Genomic DNA, 23,323 nt, shown 5'->3' with positions numbered 1-23,323 from the left:
CATCCTTGATGATAAAAAATTGGATCACTTACTTAAGGCAAGGCTTACCAAACTGTTCTACCCTGCAGGTACTTTTTCTTGTTATATTTTGTAAGTAATATGTGTGTTTTTGAGAAACTGAGAAACTAAATATCCTGCTCTAGCATTCTTTTTCCCAACAGTGTTTTAGATTATTGAATTTTTTTGTTAATGCAGTGCTTGGGATCAAACCCAGGGCCTCCCACAGTCTGGGTGAACCTTTCAGAGCTTTCAAAGATACACATAGCGCGCTGTAGCACATGTGCCATAGGTTCACCACCCCTGGCTTAGGAAGATGGTCAACCACTGAGCCACACCCTCAACCTAGTGCACTGAATTCTTTCCATACTCAGTTTTACTTTGATGATTGTAGTTGTGGAGCATTATACTGTCTTTGCAAAAACTTCACTTCTAAAATGGAGAGCTGTAGCCACTACTGTTGTTTCTACAGACAGCTTTCTAATTTATAGGCAGATGTCAGATAACGGATGGCGCTGCTTCACAAATTTAAAAAGTTAGGTAATCACACTGATAATACAACGTGTGGCGTACGTTTTTCATTTAAGATTATCATAAAATCATGTGATTAACATTTTTTTAAAAAGTCTGATTTGTGATGACACACACAAAAATACATTCGGGGGGTAGAAAAATGGCTAAATGTATGCACTGACAGGTGAGGCAAAGTTTTCATCAAGAGCATACACATACCCGCTTTACGGCCTCTCCTGGCCCAATACACACATAACTCATTAAAAACAAAAATGAAACCCACGTATCGAACACAAATGGCTTCAAAGATTGGAAATGACTGCCAATTACTCCCAACTATTCTAGTCGAAATCCAGATCTTCTTCACTTTTATTCAGTAACACAATCTATCCCCATAACTGAGAGTGGGAATTATAAAGGGATTGTCCGGAGAAATCTATGCAAGTTTTCTGCGACCTACAATAGTGAAAAGAATTAAGTTCACGAACCAGGATACCACTTATCACTGCATGGAGGAAAACACAAGCAGCAAGAGGCAACTGTTGTTAATTTAAATCCCACATGTGTCAGTAAACATTCTATATTACTTGTAAATTATATATAGCTATAGCTACAGCAATGTTCAGTTAGAAATCAGTGTGTGAGGTTTGTCAGGCTAAAGTGGACACTGGCCCAAAACAAATGTGCCAACAAAGTAACACCTTCACACAGTCAAAACTGGCCTCTTCCCCTTCTGCTCCTGGCTTTTCCGATCTCAATAGGAGTAGAACTATCGTATAATTAACCTACAGAGGACAGACAAGACAAAAACCCTTGTGAGATCTTGGATTCCTATTTCATTTCTTCCTTCCAAGCCACATGAGAAATCTATAGGTTCTGCTTCCAAAATAGGCCCCACATTCATCTACTTATGCTCTTCTTCTCCACTGGCACCTTCGTCAAAGTCACCAGCATCTTCAGCTTGGTTGATCACCGTAGCCTCCTATCTGGTTTCTGGTTTTACTCTCCATTTTCTACAACCCATTATTCTCCATTAAACATCTAGGGCGAATGTTTAAAAAGCATAGGTAATGCTGCATTTAGCTTAAATCTTCCAATAGCTTAAATGGCTCCCCATGGACTGAGAATAAGGTCCAAACTCAGTAATGGTGAACAGGACCTTCTGTAATCAAGCCTGGTCCACTGTCCTGAATCATCTCCTAGCGCTGTTTCTTTGTTCCTGGAATACCCTATTGTTCCACTTAAAGGCAGCTGCTTTTGCTGCTTTGCCGTGGGGAGCATTCTGTCTCCTGATCTTGCAGGGCTGCCTGGCTCAATTCAAACACTACTTCCTCAGTGAGGTCTTCCTTTTTGGACACCTCATATCAACTAGCCCCCATCCAAATGACTAGCCATTTTGTAAATCACCCTGGTTTAGTTCTATAATTCTTGGCACCGCAGGATATTCCGAATTCTTTGATTATTTATTGTTTATGGCCCTCTTCTAGGCTATAAATGCCATGGGATAAGTACCCTGTCCACCTCATTCACCAATGGGTTCACTAGGAACTGGAACAGAACTTAACATAACACTGTACAGAATTAATAAACAGCACAGAATGAATAAGCGTAAAATGTTTACACATTAATCTTACGTATAGGGTTTTTTGGTATCACTGAGACTGATAAGAAAAGGCTATCCAGATGGGAGGCCTGTGTGTTCACTGGTGTTCAGGTTCTGGGACAGACCCCGTCTAAACAGATGGACTGGACATTCATTTTCTCTTACACTGGTGGAAAGGGCAATGAGATTCTGTCAGCCTATTAAGCAAAAGCCAAATGACAAAAAAATGGAATGCTATGGACTTCTTTACTAATGTCAGAGTGTTATCATTCCCTATAAACCACCCACCGCGGTGGGAGTTCACATGTGCATCTTTAAACTGAAACCACTGCTCAGATTTATTTACTACAGCGGGGTGGCGCATAAAAGGGAGTTAACTCACAGCATTTAAATGATCTCATTTCGGCTGGAACCAAAAATAACACATCACCACAGCATCTCTGCCCCAAATGTGAGAAGACACATCAACCAGCTAGCATTGCACTGCAACAAATGCTTGACACTCACTGCAAACCTATTCTGAGACTGTGTGCGTATCCCTTTCTCATTTAGAAGCATCAGTAAGAAATGAAGAAAATGTGCAATCATGTCAGAGCTGGAAGTCCCTTAGTCATCAGCCCAAAATGCTCAGTTTATAGGTGAGGAAAGAGAAAAACAGAGAAAGCCACAGGAGCCCAAAGGCCTCCGAGCTGAGGACAGAAGAGCTGGCATCTGCTATTTTCTCTATCAAGCTTGGTACCTCTGGGCATCTTCACTAATAACGATCTATGGAGGACCAACAGGTACAAGGCCCTGAGCTAGCACCGGGGACAGAAAGACAAATGGGCCCTGCCCTTAAAGTCTAATGGGGACACAACAAGCCATGTGGTAGTCAGAACTTGTGGGACTCATGTGCCACCAGACATGGAAGGAGTACCGCAGGAGCCTTGAGAAGAGAGGCCTGACGGTGGAGTAGGTGGCAGCACTGTTACAGAGGACGTCGGGCGTCTCTGTCTCCAGGAAAGATGGACGCTACACTGCACAGGGGAGAAGGGAGGAAAAGAGAAGCTGGGCAGAAGAGGCAGTGTCCACAGTGGCTCTGAGGAAAAAGGAAGCACTGTTTTTGAAAACGTCTGCTGTGAGAGGAGACAGCAGCAAGAACAGGACATCCTGGACAGCTCGGGACGGGGCTGGCTACCATGAACTCACAACTTCCCCATACTCCAGGGAGGTGAGACAGGCTGGAGTGTGAGTTAATAACAAACCACACCTACATAACAAAACCTCCGGGGAGGGGTTTGGAGAGCTTCTGGATCGGGGAGTGGACCCGTATTCCAGAGGGGCCGTATCTCACCTCCATAGCAACAGAAACCCGTGTTGGGGAACCTTGTGGATCTCACCCAATGTACCTCTTTGGCTGTTGGTTTGTATGCTTTATCATATTTTTTTAAAATAAACTTTTATGAAAAGAGATAAATTTAAAGGACAAATTTGGGAGGTGGAGACAGGAAGTTAAACAAGGATCAGATAAATGGGGGCCTCAGATGACAGGCCAAGGTGTTAGGATGTTACCCTGAGGGAGAACAGGCTTGCTGAAGGGGTTAAGCTATGGAGCATGTGGGAATGTGTGGAGGGCTGTGTGTGTGTGTGTGTGTGTGTGTGTGTGTGCGTGTGTGTGTGTGTGTGTGCGCGTGCGCGCACAGGTGCACAGGGCCACAAGTGGTGAGATCTGCTCTGTAGCAAGGTCCCTCTGTTTGCAGTGCAGACAGTGGATGGAAGGGATAGGAGAGGGGAGCGTGCAGCAAACACTGTGGCAGTGGGAAGAGAAGTGGCCTGGGCTGCGGGATCCTGAGTTGACAGGACTTGGTGATCAACTGGGCACGCGGTAAGGGAGAGGCAGCGTTTCAGCTGGCTCCAGGAGGACCAGAGGGCTTTCCCAGGGAAAGTCCCAGAAAACCAGGATAGCTGGTCACTCTAGGTGGGTCTCAAGTTTCTGGCTTGGGGAACCTTGAGGACAGGATGGAGATACCAGGAATGCCAGGGTGGGTTTGGTGGTACTGGAGAGGGATGCACTGAGTTGGAATGTCATATGGAATATCTTCGATAGTGATGGCATTCAGGCAGTTGCTATAAAGCTTGGGCTTTCTTTCTTTCTTTCTTTCTTTCTTTGAGATAGGGTCTTGCTATGTAGCTCAGGCTGGTTTTGAACTATGTAGTCTAGGCTGGCCTCAAACTCATGAAGATCCTCCTGCCTCAGCCTGTCGACTACTGGAACTATATGCATGCACCACTATGCCTGGCTTATGGGCCCTGAAGAGAGGTAAAAGCTTAACCATGAACTTAGGAGAGATGATCCTAAGCACAACATATGTTTACTCAATGGCCTTGGGGGCTTCCTAGGAGAGGATCATCCTTATGCTGCCCTTCTTGATGAAAACATCAGGGGCCACTGAGAAGTGTCCCAAGTGTGACTTTCCTTCTGGGTTTTCCACCCTTTCCTGCAGATTCAGATCCAAGGTAGATTGTCTGAGGTCTCTGAGAAGCCACTTACAGAGAAGGCCCAGGGAAAAAAATCTGGTACTGTAGAGCTGCACTAAGATTCTTGGATAAAGACCTCAAATCTGTCAACAGACATAGCCAACACTAATGTGAATAAACTCGCTTGCTTGGCAAATGGTAGGATTTTTTTCCCCTTTGTTACATGACTATATTTTGTTGTATTCATTTTCATCATAAAGCACTACAAAAATACACATTTTTTTCCAGCTTTAATTGAGTTAAAAATACACATTTTATGTCAACAGACTTATAAAAAACGCCACCCTGAATGAATAATGATTTTAGCTGGAAACACAGTAAAAAAACTTTGAGCTCATTCTAAAATTGCTTGTCTATGATCTAAGAGATTCTTAAGAAGATGGACTCAACTTTTCAGAAAGTGAGGCGGCTTGTATATGCAGTGGTACCTTGGTTCATTTGCAAACACCATATCTGGCAATGAACACGACTGCGGCCATCTTTCCTACGTAAACAGAACATGGCCATCTTTTCCAGAATCTTGGGATGAATTAAGTTTGTGAACTGAGGTACCACTGTGCATCATTATGTGCTACAATTTTATACAATGATGACCATTTTAAAAAAGAAAATAATTATTAAAAAGAAATATGTTTTTTAAAAAAGAAAAGAAGTATGTTTCCTATTGCTTTGTTAGGGGAGAACAGAATATGGAAACAGAGACTGAGGATTTATTTTAATGTAATATTTTCTTAGAGCAAATATGTCCATAAAGAAGTACACCTGGCAAACAAAAATGGTCTGAATAAGCATTACTGGCCTTCTCTGTATTTTATTGTCTTTGTAGATATAGTAAATCATCAATAAAACAGAAAGGGAACAACACTGACACACATTTACTCTCCCATTATTCAAATGGAATGGAACCTCCCCCCGCCAAGGCTTAAGAGGTAAATAGGTAATTCCTGGTTTTCTGGAAATTCTATTTCATCATGGCCTTGGTTTCAACTATCCTAGAGTAAAAATAAAAATCTTCTCTAGCTCAGGAACACAGGCAGCTTTTTATGAAAGTCTCTTCATTCCAATGTGAGTGCCACTAGGATGTGGAGGAAGATGTGAAATTTACCTCTTGCCAACTTATCAGTCCCTAGCAAATGTATTCAATGACCGTACTCCTGGGAAGGACGCTAAGCCATGCATGCTTCGGAAGGTATGTGGTCCGTGACCACTTACCAAGACCAAAAGTATGAACCAGGGCCAACGATCAGTCTATGGATCATGGAGAGTTACAAAGAACACAAATTCCAGATGGCAAGTTTTTCCTCTCTATAAGGATTTTCAAAAAAAAGTTGCCCCCAAGGCAATAGATGGAATTTTTTTTACCCTTTCATTTACACCTCCTGGGACTCTCCCCATCTTGCTCTCTTTCTTTTCTTTTCTCTCTTTTCTTTTCCTCCTTCCCTCCCTCCCTCTTTCTTTCAAGAAAGGTTCTTTTTGCTACGTTGCCCAGACTGGGCTTGAACTTGTGATCCTCCTGCGTCTGCCTCAAAGAGTGCTGATATTACAGGTACGTGACAGCATTCCTGGCATGGACCTTTGATCTTGAGCATAAAACCAGCCAAAAAAAATTTATATGTGTAGTCTTTAAGTAGTCTAATCCAGAAATTCAACCTTGTATTATTATTTTTAATTAGGGTGATTAGAAGGTTGGTACTCAGAAGTTTGGTGGTAGGTTTTCTTTTTCTTTAAATATCATTCCAACTAATTTTCACTGGGGCTTAGGTTAAATTAAAGCCTGATCTTTGGACTGTGTGCGCGATTCAACCTCCTTTGGTGCCCCAAACCTTTGAAATTAAGAAATTTTGCCCTACCTACTAGTGTTCATATTAGGTTTTCTGTGTATTCACAATGTAATGGTTAGATGAAAAAATCATATGAATAGAGGGTTTTGTTTTGTTTTGTTTGTACCAGGGATGGGAACTTGGGTCCTTATGCTTGCAAGGCAGGCAGCGGAACCACGAGCTAAATCCCCAGCTTAGAGGGCTTCTTTTGATTCTCAACGCACCATACAGCTTGCTTAACATCCAGAAACAATCACATCAAATAATTACTGGAGAATTTATAGTCACCCCCAGGGTAGCTTTCTTTAGCACACAAAGCTGAACATGATACTTCCACATCTGTTTCCCACCTTTCTGACTTTCTCTCTTACCCCTACAGATTGTCTCCTGAACCAAAGAAGAAGCCAGACAGCTCCCACCCAGCAAGCAACTGCTTCTTTAAGAGCCTGTAGAAACAGCTGCTAGGTGAACACTTGGAACAAACACATTTACCTTAAGAGGTGTTGCTCTGATATGACAATGTTGGGTATCATGGGTGAGACAACTGGAGACAAGAGGCTCACCCACCACCAGTCAGAAAATACATCTGCCGGTTGAGGATTTAGCTCAGTGGTGCCACACCTGCCTCACAAGCCCAAGGTCCTGGGTTCAATCCCTGGTACTGGGCAAAAGAAAACAAACCACATGTGCTTTGCCTTTAGGCAAGACCAACTTTGACCATCACTGGATATCACAGACCAGAGGTCTCTGTGAAGCTTGCAAGACTCACTGGAATTTAGCAGCATAATGCCACCATACCAGGAAAATATCACTGGTTTTGAACTGTTAAAAATAATAGCACAAGCTGGGCATGGTGGCACTTGTCTGTAATCCCAGCACTCTAGAAGCTGAGGCAGGAGGATCACCATGAGTTCAAGGCCAGCCTGAACTACATAGTAAGGCCCTGTCTCAAAAAAACAAAAAATAAATCGATAAAATAAAAGCAAATGCCTGGCTGCATGTTGGATGCCCTTCCTGTGTAATACTGAAGCTGGGATGTTTGTGCTATCAACTGCTACCAGGAATTCCTGGCATTGAAGTAGCAATTTCCCTGTGACAGCAGTGATGAAAAATTATGCAGTTCAAGTGCTTTATCTGGGCCTCATCTGACTCAGATAAGACCACAGAAGGCTTGGATTTTTCACATATTATCCTCTAACTTTCTCTTTATTTAAGTAGGATAAAGAGACTTGTTGAACTATTTTGCTGTTACGTGCTCTGATCATTTATCTTGATGAATTTGTTGACGTCTAACTGAAAAGTCATCATAGACATGTTTTCTAAACTGTAAAAGCAACTTCACACAGTTTCTTTTAAACATCGAGTCTGTAGCCTGCCTTGCAAGCCCAAGGACCCGAGTTCAATCCCCAGTACCAAAAAAAAACAAACAAAAGGAAACATCGGTCTGTAATCAAGGCAAACCTTACCCGTGGCAGGCAGTCACTTGACTGGCAGTCCATCTTCCCAGCTTTGGAGAAGCGGCCTTTGTCACTGCCCGTGGTCAGAGCAGCCTCTGCCTTCGGGAGTCCAGGCTCTGCCTCTTTGGCTGCTGCTGAGCTCTCTAGACTGGGTGCAGCCTCCTCCTGGAGAGAGGGGGGGCCGTTCTCCAGCTCCGAGCCGTGTCCGTTTCCGAGCTCCGGGTCGGTGCCGCCGTTCTCCAGCTCCGAGCCCGCATCCGCATCATTGGCCTCCTCGCAGCCAGCGCTGCTCGCCGGTTCCTCGGGAGCCTTGTGGGCCGGAGGTCTGGAGATGACTCCAAACTTTCTCGTTCTTTTTCCCTTCTTTGAGGTTTGGTCACCCAGCTCCAAGGTAGGTGTCTCTCCTGGTTCCGAGCTGTTGCTGCCATTGTAAGTCGAGTGGGCTTTGTGCTTGAAGCGCCGCAGCATTATCAGGTAGATGAAGCCTCCATTCCAGCACTGCTCAGCCAGGTAACTGCAACACACAGACAGGACCGCTTAGAGGGCAGCGCGTAGGCGCCAGGGACCGGGACAGCCAGGACCTAGGCTTCCCGGGGAGCAGGAACTGTGGAACTGCCGATGACTCCCCCAGTCAAACACACCCATGAGCCAGAAGTTACTAAATGAGGTCTCCTAAGTTCAAGAGTCAGAGAAGGGGTTTTTTTTTTCTTCTGGCTTCAGAGTCAATCCTAATACACCTTTGTTAATATATCATTAACAAATAAACAAGTTTTTGTTTATTTTTGCAGTGCTGAGGCCAGAACCCAGGGCCTCAGGCATGCTAGGCAAACACTGAGCTACACCCCCAGCCCCTAGCAAACATTCTTATAGGAAGACTAATTTCAAACTGTCTGTAGCACAGGAGGGTAACTGTGGTCGATAACACTTAATTTTATATTTCAAAATAGCTACCAAAGACGATTTTGAATGTGCCTGACACAAGGGAAGAACTGTCTGAGGTGATCTGGTCATTGCATTGTGTACCGTATTGAAATGTCACACCATACTCCATAAATACGTAGAATTATGTGTCAACTAACAGTAAAATAGTTTGTTTTTTTTTTGTTTTTGTACTAGGGATCGAACTCAGGACCTTGTGCTTGCGAGGCAGGTGCTGGAACCACTGAGCTAGATCCCTGGCCCACTGGTTTTTAAAAAGATGAAGGGCTTGGTTGGACCAAAAATTAAAAGAGTTCTCTACTCTTTCAATAATTTCTTCTGTCAAAATCATGCTGGACTCTCGTCTATATATTGCATTGCATTTCCCGCCTATATATTGCTGATGAGACAATAATACAAGTACCCAGGACAAAGAATGGATAAAATGGATTGGGGGACATGTAACGTTCTGTTATTAGGCCAAAAACATTTTTCAACTTTCTAATAGTGCTTCTGCCCCACATCAGTTAGTGACAAAAGGTACAGACTGAGTAGGAGCGGGGCTGACTGGTGTGAAGCTTAAAGAGGCCCAGAATGAGTTCAGGCTCATCTCTTGGTCATGGTCCTAGCTGGGCTGTTCACGACACCCATGGATGGTCCCTTGCAGGTAAGCCTCACATTAAGAAGAGCACTGAAAAATGGACATAGGAGACCAGGTAGGACAAAGAAGGCTGCTGGAAACTGGGTCAATTAGGAACATTTGGGGCAATCAGGGACACTCAGGATGGAGAAGACAGGGTCAGGGCCAGTTGCTTCTCTATGGATCTGAGGGAGGCGAATACTGAGAAGCAGGGAATAATACGGGATAATGCAGCACAGGAAGCGTGACACATGGTAACTGCTCCGGGGTTTAAAGGGTACCAAGAAAACAGAACATCAAATGAAACGATTAGCAGTATGCAGGATCCCAGGTCATTCAAGCTTCAGCAAAGAAAACACTGGGTCAAAGTCGGGAAACGAAGTTGGGCTGGACTCTCCATTTGCGCCATCTAAGATAAAGTAGCACAGATCCCCAAGGAACCCAGGGAAGTGCTTTCACCCCTGGAATCTTGCCACATCCTACACATCCCTGGTTCCCAAGGAGTGTCAACAACCAAACGCTTCATAAACTGATCCCGCTTCCGGTGTTCTTATGCCGACAAAGAGAAAGCCCAAGTGTGGCCAGGTGCTCTCCCTCTGGGCGCCATGCTGACTCAGAAGAAATGAGGACTGTAGGTAGAAATGGCCTTCTGGAATCTTTTTTTTTTCCCCCCTCATTGAGTTTATTGGTACATTTTAGGTATACAGTACAGTTATAGTCCTTCTGGGATCTTGTCACCAGGGAAAAGCAGATCTGAGGGCTGGGGCAGTCAGATGTGCTAAGGAGGCCAGGTTACCAAGTTCTCTCTCATCTCACCGTGAGCTTTCACTTAGGGAGCAGGCATGGGAGGGGAGAAGAGGTGACCAGCTGTGTTTGAAGCACGCTGGAAGCTGGCCTAAAGGCAAGTAGACCTCTTCCCTATGGATTAGAGCAATGTCAGTGCCCGTCTTATGAGAAAAAAGAATAATTCTCAATATTTGCCATGCAATAAAGTGAACAAGAGAGAAGGGACTCAAACATCAACCAAACCTAATAAAAACTTTCTTTGATCCTAGGCTATATATCATGGTGGTGAACTCATACACATAAAAACAAGTAGATTAAAAAAAGATACCATTCAGATCTCAGGCAATTCTGTGAAGTACAGCAGGAGGAAGAGGCATGAAAGACCATCTATTGAAGTCTGGAAAATAAAAATTAAACTTATTCTCAGCACAATTGTCCTAAAATGTTTAGATTTCACTTCTTTGAATTACGTATTTTTTCCAGACTGGAAAAGTTCTTGTAAAAGTATAAAATCTGAAAACTAGGCAGCTAGGTTGTAAGGGTTTCACTGAACAAATGACTTCAGGTTAAAATGTTACATGTGCTCAGATGTTACAAAAAACAGTGTAGGACAGTAAAAGGAGGACAAGGTGGAAAGTTAGTCATCCAAGTCCTCATTCTGGCTCTGGCCCAGCCACATAAAACAATGGCATTATACAAAATCTCCCTCAACTAATGGATGGATCAATTGTATCATATTTATATAAAAGAATATTACTTAGCAATAAAAAGGAATGCATTATATGCTACAACATGGGTAACACTTGGAAACACGATGCTAAGTGAGAAAAGCCAAACCACGAAAGGCTATATGTTATATAATCCCATTTATAGGCCATTTCCAGAACAGGGAAAATGCAGACACAAAGTGAATAGAGGTTTCCAGGAGTTACAGAAGGGAATTGGGACTGACTGCTGTAAAGGACTTGGGAGGAGGATGTGTGAAAAGACTGTTCTGGAATTAAGCAGTGGTAATGGTTATATAACAATATATAACTCTAACTCTCTCTCTCTCTCTGTCATATACATATATATATATATACTTATATGTACTAAAGCCAACTAAATTATACACCTTACAATGTTAAATTTTATGTTAGTCAGCTTTCCACTGTTGTAACAAGTATATAGCATAATCATCTTATGAAGAGAAGAGGTTTCATCTGGCTTATGGCTCCGGAGGTTTTCAGTTCATGACTGATTGGCTTGCCGTGCTTGTGCCTGTGGCGAGGCAGCATAACGCAGTGGCAGCACACAGCAAAACTGTTCACGTGATGGCTGCATGTGAAAGAGAAAAGAGAAAGAGGCTGGGGTCCCTGAGATGAGAACACCTTCCGCTAAGCTCCACCCCTTAAAGGCTCTACTATATTCCAAATAGTGCTTTTCACTTGTGAGCCTCTGTGGACACTTATCCAAGCCGTAGGATGAATCACATGTCTCAATTCTTTAAAAATAGTAAATATAATAATACTGGGAAAGTGCTAAGTTTATTCTTTGAGTAGGTGCTTTATAGACACTCATTCCCCAAGAAATGTCTTAGAAGAAACTGCAGTTAAAAAGTGATTATTAATTACCTTGTCAATTTACTATACCTACTACTACCTGGCAGACCTAATTCTGATTCCAAAGTCCACAGTGTATCTACTGTGCAATTCTGCTCTAAGTTATTCTCAACTCTGTGCCACAGCCTTGCATCTGCAAAGAGAAGATGTTAAAACGAGTCATTTTTGTACTGCATTCATGCTAATAACTGCAAATGCTGGTTTCCCAAGAAGAGTTCTGGGGGAAAAAAAGGACCAAGTTACCCCAGCACCAAGGACAGAATAGAATAAGAAACAGAACTATTCATTTTACATCTGAGTTATCTTAATTAAGTCTTCCTCTGCTTTGCATAAGCATTCCCCAATGGTCCATGTGTTAAAGATTTGGTCACCAACCCGTGGTGCTACTGGGAGATGTGGAAGGAAGCTAAGCCACTGGGGCTGTACCCTGGAAGAGGCATTGGGATCACCCCTCTCCTCTGTCCCTTTTGCTTCCCAAGCACCACAGAGTAAACAAGCTTCCTCTAGCATAAGCTCCTCTCTATTATGAGGTACCCTGCTGCTGCCACTGGCCCAAAGGCAGTGGAGACAAGAGACCATGGACTGAAATCTCCAAAACCGTGAGTCAAAATAAATCTTTCCTCCTTTTAAGTTTATTCACATCAAGTATCTACAGGGGTGGCAAGCTGACTAACACAGGCCTCCTGGATACTTATCATCAAATGAAAAAAGATTTCAACTAGAGAGCATTTAAAATTGCTTTTGGGAATCTACCTTTTATACTAAAAACTCTAAGCAATTTGATATGTTATATGCAGAGACCTTTTCTTCACTACCAAAAGTACTGGCTCCTTGACTTGGATCATGAGATCTTAAATATCTGTCCCGTATATAAGATATCTTTCCCATATCCTGTTCTCACGGGAGCTGCAAGAATCCTGAAAGGTACCTGCGACTGAGACAGCGTTTTTCTCCTATAGCGTCCATAGTTAGCAGCCTTACAAAGCCAAGAGTAATTTATAATTTACTTATTTATTTTTATATATTTTTTGGTACCGGGGATCGAACTTGGATCCTTATGCTTGTGAGGCAGGTGCCGGAACCACTGAGCTAAACCCCTGGCCCAAGAGGAATTTATATTTGGTTCAGTGCCATCTCCCTGTTCTCTCCTTGCTTCCGAGCAATAAATAAGACCCCGCCACCTCAAAGGAACTGTATGACAGGGTATTTTATCCTTTCCTGGACTCTGAGGATTGTCTAGATCATCCCAAAACAAAGGGTAATGAATGAATTATGGACACTATAGCCAGCCGGTGAAGAAGAGACATTTGGGGAGTGAATAATTTTTTTTGTTTTTAGAATTCTTTAAATCACCTTAAACCTAATGGCTCCAAACTCCATATTCACATGTATTTAAATGATTTGCCTAACTTTTCCAGCACTTTCTGGCTAATTCATACATTCAAGTCTCCTTTTTCTGTCTAGTAGGAATGTTATCCAGTATTAGAATCTTTATACTAAACTTAAAAGTCAGTAAGTCTCCACCTGTTTTTTGGTTGCTATGACAGAGTATCTGAGATTGAATAACTTATCAACAAACAAGGTTTTATTCTGACTCATGGTTCTGGAGATTGGGAAATCCAAGAAAGGATGGCTACATCTGCTGAGAACTTTGTGCTGCTTTAACTCATGGCAGAGGCAGGAGGGCTAATGGATGGAAGAGGAAGAGGACGAACCCAAAGGGTGGACTCACTCCGTAACAGCTCTTGCGCTAACTAATCCAGTGCCATGAGAATGAGAACTCACTCGCGTGAGAAAGGCACTGATCCATTCAGGAGGTTGTTCCCATCCACGCCCCTCCGGGACCCAAACACTTCCTGCTGTCATGGCCTCCCTTTGTCCCTGCTGCAGTGTTTTGCTGGGGACAAACCATGATCACACCACAGCACAGTATGTGGGATAATAATGTCATTTAGAAAAACAAAGGCTACTTTTTATCAAAAGGTACAATAACTAGCCTTTGAGAAGCTTCTCTATTACATATTTTGTCCTAAAAATTTGAGATTTTCCACCAGCGAGGAAAATTTTAATCTCCTTGACTTTGACTCTCCTGGGATGATCTTAAAATGAAGACAGATCAGTATGTCTAGAAATTAAGCTCTGAATTCTAGCCTAGGACTTTCCTCTGGAATCTGTCAGAGTTCTTTACTCCCTGTGGTCTTTTCTGAACTCAATTCTCCCTCTTCTTTCCCTCCAAAGGAGCCTTATCCAAAATGAAGTGTGTCTCCTCCGTTCCATATGTGTTATAATTCTGGAGTCTGTGTTCTTGGGGGCTGGAAGGTCTGAAAAAGCAGGTGATGATGCATGTTTGGAAGGATAAAAGTATCCAGAGTTTGAAGAACAAGAAATACAAGGAAATAGGAGATAAAGAGAGTGGCAAACACAGGAGGATGTTAGAAGTCCAGAGTCACATCATTTGTCTGGATTCTATCAACACAGGGTCTAAGGTAGTTATATGGTTTTGATATTTTGATGATTTTGACAAAGTTTTTGGAAGGAAAAATCTCCAAGTGCCTCTGAAAATCATTCTGTTCATTCAGCCTATGACTACTACAGGTGTCTGCACAGTGTGGACTCACAGAGGGGTCCTGCCACGCTGAACCCCAGTATGTAGATGTGTATAATTTGAACCCACCTGGTTCACCACCACTGGGCACTGGCCTATAACACAATGCTATAAAAAACAAAACACTTGCCGGGTGTGGTGGCGCACACCTGTAATCCCAACACTCAGGAGGCTGAGGCAGGAGGATCGCTGTGAGTTCGAGACCAGCCTGGGCTATATGGCGAGTTCCAGGTCAGTCTCAACTACATAGTGAGACCCTGTCTCAAAACAAAACAAAACAAAACAAAACAAAAAAAAACACAACAACAACAAAAAAACAAAAACCACTGTCTAACTCAAGAACACATAACTGAATTCTGGAACTCAGACTACACCAAAGTGGACATCCCTACTTCATTTGCATACGTCAGTCCCTCAGCATGGATGAGAGAAAAACACTGAATGCAGTGGGATGTTTATAGCTGAGTTATTATGACAGGGTCTCAGTTGTACAGAACAGGACTAGCTGCTAATGGCTACCCTGTCTAACACAGGATGAACGGAGGCCAACTGGACTTGCCCATGACCTTTTCCCCTTAAGCAGGAAGGAGCGCCTGAGAAACTAGTTGTGACTCTTTGCAACCCTGGAAAGCTTAATTAATCTAGAAATCTGTTTGAAACTATGAGTCGGGAGATTTCCAAGGAACAATGAGTTGAGAGGAAATGTTAAATACAGAGGGATTAATTTGCTAGTGAAGACTTGGCTTGGACAAAGGGAAGCAAGTTTGGGCAGCTCTGTAATAGAAGGGACCCCAGATGCCCAAGGGCAATCTCAGGCTCTGCTTTTCCAGGTAACTTTGGATTTTGGGTACACTCCTCAGATTCCACAGCCTTCCCCAAAAAGCATCATACTCTGTTTTGGGGCTTCTGAAGATGGAATTTCTTTGCTGATATTGTGCTGATAAGAGCTGCCTCCTTGGTGTGTTGGTATGGCCTTTTCTGAAGATGAATCAACCTACTTAACTATCACAGAAATGGAGTACGGTAGCCCCACCAGGGGGAGGAAAAAGGGTTAAGCACCATGGGTCTCTGAGAATAGGTCACACCCCAGGCATAGGAGTGGATGTGACAGCAACAGGGTATTCCAATTACGCTCAAAGGAGCAGACCGAGGAGGCCAATTTCTACTCCCTCTCACTTCTATTTAGCAGAAATGGCTAAGTCTCAGGAATTTTCCCCTCCTCTTCCTTATCTCAAATCTAGAGAGTGCAGTATGAATCAATGAGTAGGTTCTTTTTGTTATAAAGTGTGTTCATTTCACCACAAAATTTGGATCAGGGAAAACTGGTTGACAGTGAAGAAACAGGCTAATACTTTGTCTATCATAGTTCCCTCTTATTCATGAGGGATATGTCCCAAAACCCCAAGTGCAATGTCTGATCAAAGCATAGTACCAAACCCTACTTATTCTCTTTTTTCCTATACATACATATACATGCCTACTCGTACATCCATATTCACTCACTTTTTTACTTAAAGGAAGTACGTTATAACTTCTCTTTGGTGTATCTGAATTGCCATCATCACTACTCTGATGCTTTGTGGCCTTTATTAAGTAACATACGGGCTTCTTGACAATCACTGCTAAACCGTAACAGCCAATCTGATACGCAAGAGCTACTCAAGCAACTCACAGGTGGACAGTGTACACAGCAGGGGTACACGGGATAAAGGGGTTATTTGTGTCCTGGGTGGGGTCGAGTGGGATAACAAAAGATTTTATTATGCTAGTCAGAGTGATTTGCAGTTATAATTTATAATCTGTTTATTTCTGGAATTTTTCACTTAAGATTCTCAGACTGAGGTTGAGTACAGGTAATTGAAACCTCAAAATATATATACATAACAGCACAGGGATGGGGGTTAAAGATATTTCTGTGAATAATAAGCTGTCTTTAATCTCCGATCCATGAGTTTCATGTCTTCCACAAGCATCCATGAAACTAAGCAGGCTAACTTGGCAGTTCACCAACAGAGTAAAATCACAGCTCTTGACCTATAGCACAACGATACACAGATTATAACTGTTCTTGCTCTCCAACATCAAGCAAAATAAAAAGAGCTCAATATTTTACTCTTGATACCAGTAACTAGAAATATAAGTCAATATGCATTTTTAAAAAACCTAATATTTAATGAGGTTTTCTTTAAGGTTCAGTCTAAGAGGAGTAGGAAATAAGGCAGATACTTCATCCTGTAAGTCTACAGCACTCTAAAGGTGGGGTGTAGCCTCTGAGAGAAGCTGAAATTGTGCCCATTGGTGTTAAATGTACACCATTTTCCTCTCCCAGCTTACACTCTGTCTCCTGTGTCTCCTGGGCCATTAGACGCAATATCCCTAACAGGCAGAAAGGTAGGGGTGAGGGCAATGTAGGGAAATATTGGCTAAAAAGCAACAAATCAAAGAACCAGTGGGAAAAATTACTTCAAACTCCATGCAATAAGGTGTCACTAATTTTCATATTTATTTTGAAAGCTCATACTCAAACTAACAAGGTTGACTTAAATTCACAACCCTTATGGCAAATTATCTTGAATCACATGTTTTGGTTCTGATAAGGCTCACTGGAAGGATACACAGGTAAGGGCCTTTCTGTCGCTCAACAGGAAGCTATGTAAACATTCTGCTTTCCTCAGAGGTTTTCATGCACCTTATTTCTGCATGAATCAATAAACATTTTTTAAAGTACTCATATGCGTGTGAGAAATAGAAAAGCAGAAGCTAAATTAAGTAGAAAATGCCTGATCGACAATGGGAATTGATCTTATAAGACATAAAAAAAAAACTGGCCCTAAAAAGAAAATTTCTAAGGTTCTATTTGCAAATGATTGCATTTCTTTATTAAATTAATGTGGGTGGATCAGGATTTCTTATGGATATGTAAGAACAAGCTTCATCTATTCAGAATCAAATTAATACTACGGGCACATAGCTTTGCCAACAATACCCTGACGATGCTGGCCACATTTTCTCGGTTTGGGAGGCTGCAGGGGAGACACAGTGAGTGCTGGGCGTCAGAGTTTGCTATATGTGAGTCAAGCTCACCTCATCAGGGAGATTATCTGCATCAGACAATGGACATGGAACCATTTCAATTTCTTCTTGTGGCTTCATGCTACTTCTTTCTCTTTATAAAGTTGCTACCTGCTGATTACATATCCACTCATTCATGCTTTCATTCAGTCAACAAACAGTTATCGACTATATGCCCAGTGCTGTTTTGGACACTTAAGGGTAAAGAGATGAACACAACAAAGGTTCCTGCCTTTGTGGAGCTTACAGTCTGTCAGGGGCAGGCAGATGACCAATCACAGACCTATTCAAATAAACATCCACGGTAAAGGCTGTTCAGAGGTGAGGTGTGCTATGGACTGAAGACCATAAAGAAGCTCAAGTATGCCAGGTGCTGGAAAAGTCTGGTTGAAATTTTAAACTGTGTGGCTAAGTTATCCCCTCCAGGAAGAACACACTGAGCAAAGTTTTAAAGAAGGTCAAAGAGTCGACCATGTGTACGGCTGACTGGGAGAAGAGCATTCCAGACAGAAGGAGCAGCCACTGCCAAAGTGGGAACTGGAAGCTTGCCCAGTGTTGGAGGAACAGCAAGGAGGCCTGTGTGGCTGGAAAGGAGGGAGGAAGAAAGTAATCCACGAGGTCGGAGAGGTAACAGAATAATTCCTGCAAAACTTCATGCGGGTATTGTTGCTGTAAGGACTTTGTGCAGAACAGAGAGATGCCGGATTCAGGGCAGAGGAGTGAAGCGATATGAATACATTTGAAAACAACCCCTATGTTTCTGTGTTGAGAACAGACAAGGGTAGAAGGAAAGAGATGGGACAGAAGATCGAGTGCAAGGATTCCAGGGAACTATCAGGAGTCTCAGTGAAGTTGAGAAAATCAGAATTGTGTAGAAGAGTTAAGAAATAGTCAGAATCATGATCAATTTTGAAGGTTGAGTAAAAGGAACAGAAGATCTTTTTCTTTTTTTGTGTGGCGGGGGATTGGATACAGGATATAAGAGGTCAAGGATGGTGTCTAGGCCTTTGGCTTGAGTAACTGGAAGAATGGAGCTGCCATCATCTGAGGCGGGCAGAGCACCCTTTGAAGGTTGAAGCTATCCCACTATTCTAATTGCATAGACCTCCCCTGGAGTCAAATTCTGAACATCTTGAGTTTCAGATGCTCATGTGGTTGCTGTATAGAAGACTAGATATCGGATCTGGGCTTTGGAGCACAGGACAGGTATGGAGATAAAACCGCGGAAGATGTCAGCATACTGCTGGTATGCAAAAGGCTTGCCCCTGTGGGTGGACTTCCTAGGTTAAAAGTTCTTGCTGGGCCAAAAGTACACTCAAGCTTTCCAATATGAACTGTCAGTCTTTCCTTCATAAAGATGGTAACAATTTAGAATCCTCCTAGTGCTGTCTGAGAGAATTCATGCGTTACTGAATATTGTGGCTCTTTTTAGTCTGACGTGTGTAGTGGTCAAAACCTACCTTATCTCATTTCAATGTTCAAGTTAGTGACAATTAGTGAGGCTAAAGTTCTTGGTTTGGTAGTCATTTGCCTTGAGAGTTATCTATTAATGCACTTTGCAAAAATCTTCAATTTGGTAACCTCATGCTCTAGCCTAGTGGCTGATGCATGATTAGCACCATAGATAAATGTGGGTCATAAGAAGATCCTTTCTGCTGGGGAAAGAGGAGGAGAGAGGGGGAGGCAGAAAAGGCAGGGATGCAGGGAGAGAGGGGAGAGAGTCCTATTGTGCAGATCCTAGTGCCCTGCTTGAATCTTACTCATTATCTCCCCTCACAGTAGTGCAGTGATTAATTAATTAATGGAATGAAAACCATCCCATCCAGTTCAGACCATGAATCCCCTGGCAGCCCCTTCTCCCTCCAGAGTTTGCTCTCAGTATCTCATTCAAGTGGAATGGGCATTTTCTTCCATTCGGTCTCCTACATTGTTCCTGTTGCTCCAAGGTCCTCATGCAGCAACTTGGGCTTCATCATCAGAAAAGCAAAGCTCTTCTCATTAACAGAGATTCCAAACACTGGCGATCTAACAGTATACGAGAGGAATTTGCTTTAGTCCTGTGGGCTGTGTAATAAATTGGCACAAAGAGCCTTACAGACATCAGAAATGCGTCCCACATAGTTCTGGAGAACAGGAAGTTCAAGATCAAGGTATCTGGTAAGTGTTTTCTTCGTGATTCAGAGGCAGATAGGCCTTTGTAGAAGGGGTGAGGCATCTCTCTGGGTCATCTCTTATAAGGCCACCGATTGCATTCCTAAGGGTACCACCTCCATGACTCAATCACCTCCAAAGCTACTTCCCAATGTCATCATATCGGGAACAAGTTTCAACACATGAATTTTGAGAGGGACCCAAAATACCGGTAGCCTTAGTACTACCATAATATATTACTATATGTTTGCATCAACTACACTTCATATCTCACTTTCTCCATGTTATTTTTATCCAAGTCTCTTCTGAACTCTGTTTCGATCAAGCCATATCCTCTTCTCTGGACATACCAAAGACATTTAATTTCATACTGCAGTGGCTTAGCTGTGACTCATCGCTTAAGGATGAAGACTGTTCAAGGCAGAGAAACAGAAAACCCAAGGCAGCTTGCTCCCAAGGCTCAGGTCTTGCCTGAGGCTCAACTCTCCAGCCCTGCCAGGCACGTGACCTGTGGCAATTCCTGGGGTTGGCCACATGTGTAGTTGCAAGAGGCTACTATGAACATTCAAGGATAACTAAAGCCAGACCATATTGAAATTATATTACAGTTTTAGGGCCACTAAGCCCTAAAAGTTCCGTACAAGATGACCTAAGAACTGAGTTCCATACTGCCCCATCACCTTCCCTATGTTCCCCAAGTTGGAAACTGCGGGAAACGAGAATAAGAACAAACATTTTCCTTTCCTGCTTTCATCCCCCAGGCCAGCCAAAGCCAACAGTTCATAATCAGTGGGTGACCCTGAAGCCTACACAGTGCACCACGAAAAGGTGACCACCCCCTTTTTTGCCTTCAGAGGTGACGATAAAGGGGGAAGAGCTCTGTGGGCCCATGTATCTCACAAGGCACACGATTGTTTCTCATATCCAATTCAGACACAGATGAAATGTCTGGACCCTCCCGTTCCCCACACTTTCAAGTAGGTCCAACTCCATCTTGAAATAATCACCCCAGCTTGCCGCAATCCTTCCAGGGTCTGTTCCACTGGCTTGGCCAGGGGCTGCCCCTACTTTGCGCCAAACCTGGTTTCACTTACGTCAAAACTATTTCCATCAAAATAGTGGGCTTCTTCTCTGAGGTGCTTTCACTGTTTTGAAGTCACCAGAGGAAAGGTACTACCAAAAACTGCAAGATGTCTTATTCCTATCAACATGTTCTCTCTAATGTCATGCACTGTTCTCCCAAATCGCTTCTATACAGTAAACTGAGAATTTATGAAAAATCTGACTTTACTCCTTTTCTTTCTTCTCTGGCAGATGTGGGTGGGCTAGACAGGTCCATGCACTCTGATCATTGAGTTTTGTGACTTTCCTCCCTCCACAAAAGGTACTGGAGGGCCTGGAGAAAATTTCAGGTATTTTCCCTGATGTTTATCTCCCCTTTGTGATCCTTTAGAACTCTTTTTAGTTTAGAGGACTTTGATTATGACAAAGCCAAATAAATAGAACCCTGGCCTAGAAAAACACACAAGTCTTTACAGATGTGGACAGGACAACTTTTAAATGCGTCTGCCCAGGAATTTTAACTGCACCGTGGCTGAATTATCGTTGAGCTCTGGTTCTTACTGTAGTTATGTTCAGACAAGAAAAATGAAGAGGCATTTGATTTTATATATTGGCATTTTAAAAATAACAAGTGAAGCAGTAAAGAAACCTTAAACTATAGGACATGCAAGCACAAACACTAAAAATGAGCAGCTTGATTTTAATGGCGTGTTTGTATTAGAACTTCTAACAACTAATATGAGTTTTATAATAGAAAAGGGGGGGTGTGCGGTATTAACACTAAGTTTTAACGGTACACTGTATTCTGTGTTAAATGCAAGCACACACCACCTCATTTCACCCTACAACGAGCCGGCTGAGGTGGACACTGTGATCCATCTTTCAGAGATGAGAAAACTGAAACTTAGAGTAACTTGCCCACAGTCATCACGCTGGTTAGACTGGAGCTGGGATTCAACTCTGTCTGCCTGATTCCAAACGCTGCAAAGACTGGAGTTCATGGCAAAGGCCCATCCTAATGCTGCTCATTGCACCAGGTCTCCTTAAGGGTTGCAACCTTTAAGGGCCTAAAGAGGCCTCTCCCCACATTGCCACCATAATGAATTCTGTTTCAGGGCTGGATTAACACCCAAAATATGCCTCACACCCACAAGCAAAGGGCCTGAAGGAAAACAAGGTATTTCACAGCAGTGAGGAGGCAACGTGGTTTCCCAAGGTGTGGGTAGAAGTGGCCAACGGTTCCATTCCAGCTCTCGGCAATGAGCTGGCTTGTTCAGATTAGGTGAGATCACCTAGAATGAGCGAGGAGGATTAAGGGACCAGTCTTGGCCTCCCAGTCCAGCTGAGGGTAACAGAGGTAACTAGAAGACGGGCCCCGCCAAGGCTGGCCTCTCACCTTCTCCCTTCCCCACCCTTCCATCTAGCCCCACTTGTGCAGGAGTAAAACGACTTCTCTTTCCTTTCCTCCACTGTTAGGAATACGTAGACAACCCTCCCCCCTCTGGTTCATCTGCCTCCTTTAAAAATAACTCCACTGTTTCTGAGTTTAAAAAACTCAGTTGTTTTCATGTTAAGTGTTTCAACATATTGCGATGCCACAGTAATACTGAGAGCAAACAACACGATGTTTTTTTAAGTGTTCATAACAGATCACTACAGGCATGAGACTGATTTCAGTGCTAGGAGAAATTCCCCCATTCATGAACAGCCAGCCCCTCCACCTCTGGCTGGTTGCTTCGCAGGTACAAGAAGGTAGGTGCTTGTGAGTCTCCAGTGTTTAGAATATTAGGAACTCAATTCATCACCAAGTATTCTCAGCAGGAACTAGCAAGCAGTTGGAACACCAGCTTGGAACCCTCCCACTTAGAGCAAACAGAAAATGTTCAAAAACAAAACTGATGCCATGAGCTGCCTGGAAAAACAAACAGTCCAGGAAGTTATTTCTTGAACTGCACATCAGGAAGAGGGTGCTCAGGAGAATCTGCAAGTGGGAAGAGAAACAGGCCTCTGATTTGACCAGAGGACCTTCCAGAAGCCCTAGGGACACAGGAGCTGTGCCTGGTGGCACTGTTCTATCAGGCCCTTGGGGCTTTCTTACATACAGGGGCATCTCAACTAGTCCTGGCTCCAAAGCTGCTGTAAAAGGCACTGTTTCCTCACTCAGCCTGGTGCTTTGTAAGGATGGCAGCAACCTTAATTCAAGGCAGGGGGCACACAATTTTTCAGGTGCTTAAAAGGCTGGATGCAAGCTTGCGGGAAGATGCAAGACCAAGGTCACAGGAATACTCAACAGTTTTGTGGTTTTTTTGCTTGTGGGTACTGGGAAATTGAACCCAGGTCTTTTCCCCAGCCAGGTCTCCGACCCCACCCACTTTGTTTTTGGAAACAGGATCTTGCTAAGTAGCTGTACTGCCCAGGCTGGGCTTGAATTTGAATTTGCAATCCTCCTGCCAGAGTGCCGAGATTACAGGCATCTACCCCTAGGATCAGCCAACAACTTTTTTTGGCTATTGTTCACACTTTACAGTCAACTCCTTTCAGAGATTTCCTCCTAAAGAGACTGACTGCAGTCTTTTGAAAT

The 23,323-nt window shown here is 43.2% G+C and overlaps 1 protein-coding gene across 3 annotated transcripts in view; it reads right to left on the bottom strand.

Annotated features, from left to right (window-relative positions):
* Nucleotides 1-23,323, bottom strand: part of Pdzd2 (PDZ domain containing 2) — a 248,168-nt gene that overhangs the window by 96,606 nt on the left and 128,239 nt on the right. For all 3 annotated transcript variants that reach the window (XM_010605415.3, XM_019204726.2, XM_033758241.1), the window contains exon 2: nucleotides 7,917-8,421. In XM_010605415.3, coding sequence (XP_010603717.1) covers nucleotides 7,917-8,421 — 505 coding nt within the window. The remainder of the gene's footprint in view (nucleotides 1-7,916; nucleotides 8,422-23,323) is intronic.

The sequence above is a fragment of the Fukomys damarensis genome, unplaced genomic scaffold (genome assembly GCF_012274545.1).
Source record: "Fukomys damarensis isolate Sample0158 unplaced genomic scaffold, DMR_v1.0_HiC HiC_scaffold_1, whole genome shotgun sequence".
NCBI classification, from domain to species: domain Eukaryota; kingdom Metazoa; phylum Chordata; class Mammalia; order Rodentia; family Bathyergidae; genus Fukomys; species Fukomys damarensis.
The sequence above is the reverse complement of the archived record's forward strand: the minus strand, read 5'-3'. Positions and strand labels throughout refer to the sequence as shown.